The sequence below is a fragment of the Lathyrus oleraceus genome, chromosome 3, assembly GCF_024323335.1.
Source record: "Lathyrus oleraceus cultivar Zhongwan6 chromosome 3, CAAS_Psat_ZW6_1.0, whole genome shotgun sequence".
Lineage (NCBI taxonomy): Eukaryota > Viridiplantae > Streptophyta > Magnoliopsida > Fabales > Fabaceae > Lathyrus > Lathyrus oleraceus.
The window spans coordinates 179,816,475-179,821,946 of record NC_066581.1 but is presented as its reverse complement, the minus strand read 5'-3'; the positions used below and the strand labels follow the sequence as shown (position 1 = coordinate 179,821,946).

The 5,472-nt window shown below is 27.0% G+C and overlaps 1 protein-coding gene across 2 annotated transcripts; it reads right to left on the bottom strand.

Moving 5' to 3' along the window:
* Nucleotides 1-2,469: 2,469 nt before the first annotated feature.
* Nucleotides 2,470-4,723, bottom strand: LOC127129040 (calmodulin). 2 transcript variants are annotated; one of them, XM_051058366.1, is made up of 5 exons: nt 4,678-4,695; nt 4,520-4,598; nt 4,270-4,415; nt 4,098-4,175; nt 2,470-2,799 (listed from the first exon to the last, which is right to left on the bottom strand). In XM_051058366.1, the coding sequence occupies exons 2-5, from the start codon at nt 4,593-4,595 to the stop codon at nt 2,665-2,667; spliced, it is 435 nt and encodes a 144-aa protein (XP_050914323.1). In that variant the 5' UTR covers nt 4,596-4,598; nt 4,678-4,695; the 3' UTR covers nt 2,470-2,664. The 2 variants fall into 2 exon arrangements, with proteins under 2 accessions (XP_050914323.1, XP_050914322.1); XM_051058365.1 differs by having other exon boundaries at nt 2,476-2,799; nt 4,270-4,427; nt 4,678-4,723.
* Nucleotides 4,724-5,472: the final 749 nt, after the last annotated feature.

Below are 5,472 nucleotides of genomic sequence, written 5' to 3'. Positions count from 1 at the left end.
AGAATCATCGTCTACCAGAAGCTTCGATTGTTGAAAGTTACATCGCAGAAGAAGCTCTTGAGCTTTGTTCAAATTATTTGTAAGAAACAGAGTCTATTGGAATTCCAAAGTCTCGTCATGCTGAAATATTTAAAGATAGAGGTACTCAAGGTTTAAATGTTAAGTCAATGAATCGGGATGTAGTACTTGAAGCACATTTCTATATATTGAATAATATTACTGTAGTTGAACCTTACATAACTACACAAAAGAAAGTTATAAAGAAAAAATATCATTGAATGAATGATATGTGGTTGTTGACACAACATAACAAGGAATTCATATGTTGGTTTAATAAGAGGATTTCTAATGATGATTATGCATCCAAGACAATTAAATGGTTGTCGTACACTCTAAAATTTATTGCGATAACTAGGACGACATATGACATTTTTAATTATTACTTTTATATAAAAGAAAAAGATGATCAACGTACAATGAAAAATAGTGGGGTTATGGTTGAGACCGAATCCATGTATTTCTCTAGTTCGAAAGATAAGAGTCCTATTTTGGCAACCATCGCGTGCTATGGTGTCGTTGAGGAGATTTGGAGATTGATTATGTTACTTTTAAAGTGCCTTTATTTAAAGGCAAATGGGTTCCCAATAACAATGGTGTACAAACAGGTGAGTTAGGATTCACACGAGTTGACCTTGGCAAGACAACTTATAACACCGAACCATTCATCATGGCTACTCAAGCAAAACAAGTTTTTTATGTGACAGACCTTGAAGACTTATCGAATAGACGGTCAATTATTCTCAAAGGAAAACTCATTCCTTATAGTGATTGTATCTTATAATTTCTAATGATGTTATTTTCTAACAACTATTGTTAATTGAAATTATAGGTGTTTGAAATCAAGACACCAAGATACAAGGCACCAAGACAATAAGATAGTACTCTTTGATGTAATGATGTGTATATTGTATGTTGTTTTGTGTCATTTTGGTTTTGATGTAATATACAATTTTTGGTTCCTAATAGAATTCTGTCATTGATGTAATACAATTTTTGGTTCCTAATGGAATTTTGTCATTGATGTAATACAATTTTTTGTCTAATTTAATTCACAAATGGGTGTATTGATGTTTCTGGTCTAATACGATTCAAAAATATTCAGGCTAAAAATTTGGGAATACTGGAAAACTGAAAAATATATTTAAAAAAACACATAATATCACAACAATTTTTAATTCAACCGTTGTTATAAGTAGAGCGTTATCCATAATAATAAAACTCAAGAATGACGTTCCAGGGATTCAAACCCAGGACCTATAAATTATTTCACAATGGTTGTTTTCTTTAACCATTGTTATACGTAGCGCATTATCTAACTTATAACCACAGTCACGTGCCTGTTGTGAAAACCAACTGACATACAATCACAAGCCACCTAACAATGAAAGTGAAACCGCCATTATATGTGTTTTCCATAGTAGTGTCTTTATTTTTCTGTTTTTATTTTTAGCAATTTAAAATTTATAGTAGTTTCGAAAAAATAAGAACAACATTGCTATCGCTCATAATCGAGATAAATTCAAAAATACAAGATAATCTAATTCGCCTCCCCCTCTTAGATTATTTTCTATACTTACGATCTTCCCATTAACATACTATTTAACATGCATCTAAACTAGTTTCCTCTATGGTTTATCCTTAACCTAATACTTTGACTTTGAAGTGGCCTGGGAAACAATAGAAAAAATTGATTTGCTTAACCAGATTGAGACCACATCGTAACTATTAGATAAGAAAACATGTAAGACCACAAAAGAACATAAATGACTACAACAACTTGGATCCACTGCATTCACCATGAGACAGGTGGAATCAGATAATAAATAAATTAAAGGAGCACAAGTACATACCTGACACAATACTTAACTTCTTTATTAATATCCCAAAGTAAAAGTGCTTTCGTCATTTTCGAATATAGTTTCCAAATTGAATAGTGTTTGAGCTTCAATTACTTCAGAAGTAACCACATACGAGTGAACTTGATGGAGGATTGAGGAAGATTGAACGAGAAGTAATGAAAATCACATATGAGTGAACTTCATAAATAGTGAATTATTTCAGAAGTACTTATTTGTAAAATTAGAGTCATACAAAGATGGAAGAGTGAAATTGAATATGATTTCACATTAAAAAATGTAAAACCTAAAATGAAATATAAATTAGAATTAATTATATTTTTAGAAAATATTAATTAATTTAATTATATTACATGGTAAAATTTACTTACATGTAAATGTCCCGACTTAAACGAAAATGTCACATATGCAAAAGTTGAAGAGTAAAAAAATCTTAAAAATTATGAAATAGGGAGAAAAAAAACTAAATTTTAGACTAAAAAGTATCAAAATAAGAATGCCAAAAATACATCCTAAAATAGTTTTTTATACAAGCACATTCTATGATTATAAGCCAATATATATTTTAATAAACAAATATATGATGACAAATTTACTATTATAAATGTAACTATATTTTTTAGAAATTCCAACGAACAACCATTATGTTGGAAAATAAAATAAAATATTCCACAAACACATGACACTAATGTAATGTCATTGCATAATAAAACAAAAATATTTTAAATTTTCCTCTCTAAAAATAGCATCACTTTAACACCATTATCTTTGCAAATTCTTCATAGCTAACTTTACCATCACCATCCAAATCTGCCTCTCTAATCATTTGTTCAACCTCTTCATCTGTTAGTCTCTCTCCCAATCTCATCATTACATCTTTCAACTATAAAACATAAACAAAAATTACTAATGCATGAATAAATTACTAATAAAACACCTATAAACCCTAACAACTAATTTAAATAAATATATATTTTTATGCAAGCATCTCAATTAATACATAGAAAGAGCTTAAATGCATCAGCTATGCTATTCATATATCAAAATTTACTCCTAAAAGTTATACTAAACACTCTTCACCGTATAAAAGTTATACCAAACACTCTTCACCTTATAAATATAGTGAACAGTGTTTTTCTATTTTTTTAATAAGTAAAAAAATATTTTTATTTTCAAAATTATTTTTATAACACAAATATAAAATTTATCATTAATCAATTTTATTATTATATTAACCACAAAAATATACAGTATTAACCAAATTCTGACATTAAAATATAAAATATACTATAATTTTTAATTATTTTAGATTTTAATAGAATTTGATTAATACTATACATATTTTATTGGTTAATGAAATAGTAAATTTGGTTAATAAATTATAAATAAAATATGTGATTAATAATCTGTATTTTGATGGTTAATAATACAATAATAAAATTGGTTAATCACATACTTTATATTTGTGTTATAAAAATAATTTAAAATTATTTTTTTTTTATAAATAATTTTTTTATTTATTAAAAAAATTAAAAACACTGTTCACCGTATAAATACAGTGAACAGTGTTTGATATAAGTATTCAGCATTGCTATGTGTACACTGTAAATTACACTACACCGTATGCACTGTTCACAAATACGGTGAACAGTGTCATAAACAGTAAATCCGTACATGAACAGTGATATGAACAGTACATGAACAGTACATGTGAACAGTGCGTGTGCATGAATAGTACCTTGTGAACAGTGTCTATGTATCGTTCATGAGCAGTGATTTATATATTAAAATAAAATTGGTTAATGAAAGGTAAAAAATTGGTTAACGAAGTTATGTAGTTGGTTAATTAACATCCAGATATAAAAATAATTTTTAATTGTAAAATAAAGTTGGTTAATAAAATATTAAATATTGGTTAATGAAGTTATAAAATTGGTTAATCACAAGGTACTCTTAAATAAAAAAATAAAAAAAATATTTTTTTTATATATTTTTATAAAATAATATTTTATTATTATAATATTTTACTGTTCACCGTATTGGTGAACAGTAAAATACGGTGTAGTAAAATACGGTGTAGTGTATAGTTTGGTATATGAATAACATTTTTCATAAGTATTTGGTGTATGATTTAATGTAACAATAACATTATTCTAAATGCGTTTGTATTTATATGTTTACCTCAGTGGCTGAAATATATTCATCTTGATCTCTATCAAATACTCTGAACGCTTCTTTCAACTCCTTAGATATATTTTCCTATTCAAATATTATTTGATAATAACACTATTAACCCAAACAACAAAATAAATAAATAAATAAATATTTAGTGTATGCAATGATAACTAATTACCTTCATTTTTGTACTCATAATATTCAAGAACTCTTCAAAATCAATACTTCCTCTTCCATTACTATCCAATTCACTAATCATATTTTGAATTTCTTCTTTTGTTGGATTTACACCTAATGATTTGATTGTGGTTGTTAATTCATCCTCTGTAACGAACCCTTAACATCAGCAAAATTCCAGAAAATCAAAAATCAGTTCCAAAGAGCTATTGTTACACCAAAAATTAAAGTGAAGAAATTAAAATACACACCATCAGAATTTTTGTCAATGAGAAAAAATGCTTCATGGATTTCAGCAATTTGATCACCCCTCAAAGAATCTGTCATTACCTACTATGATGAAGACAAGTTTGAATAGTTTTGTTGTTCAATGGAAAGAGTGAGAAAGAAAGAATAAGCAATGAGTTACCTATTTCTTTGTCTTTGCTTCATTTGACTTATTTATAGAGAATGGAGATGTTTCAAAACGTGAGTTTAATAGTTGTTCAAATAGGCAAATACTGAGAAATTCCGATTAAAATTTCATGACCTTTCTGGAAGGAGGAATTTTCAATATTATATAAGTCAATCAAAACGAGTTACTTTCTAATTCTCTCTTTACGTCAAAAGGAAAAGAAATCCTTCCTAGTTACGACACACTAATTTACATTACGTATAATTCTTTCATATTTAAAAAAGTACGGGAATTGGGTTATGAATCTCACAAACAATGTAAAAAAAAACTCATATATATATATATATATATTATATATATATTATATATATATATATATATATATATATATATATATATATATATATATATATATATATATGTTGGTACAAAGGTAGAATATATGATGAATGGAAATATTCTTATTCAGAGAATGATGGCTACAAAAAGGATTAAAAGTTACAATGATTGACACCCTATTTATAAGCCTCTAACAAACTTAAATATGAATCAAATCTAATATTTAAATCTAATATCTAACAAACTTAAATATGAATCAAATCTAATATTTAAATCTAATATCTAACAAACTTAAATATGAATTAAATCTAATAATTAAATCTAATACCATCCCTTAATTCATATTCCATCAAAACTTGTAACACCAATTCCATCCCTTAATCTGAGAAATTGATCAGTCTTGATAGCTTTCGTCAGAACATCTGCCAACTGCTTCTGAGTGCTGCAGTGTACAACTTCTAACACTCCCCT

Excerpts from the sequence above, each read along its gene's own strand:
- LOC127129040 (XM_051058365.1), bottom strand. The coding sequence starts at position 4,595 with ATGACAGATTCTTTGAGGGGTGATCAAATTGCTGAAATCCATGAAGCA. Across the intron at positions 4,428-4,519 it reads CATTGACAAAAATTCTGATG|GGTTCGTTACAGAGGATGAA; the intron begins GTGTGTATTTTA and ends GCTGATGTTAAG. Across the intron at positions 2,800-4,097 it reads AATATATTTCAGCCACTGAG|TTGAAAGATGTAATGATGAG; the intron begins GTAAACATATAA and ends TATGTTTTATAG.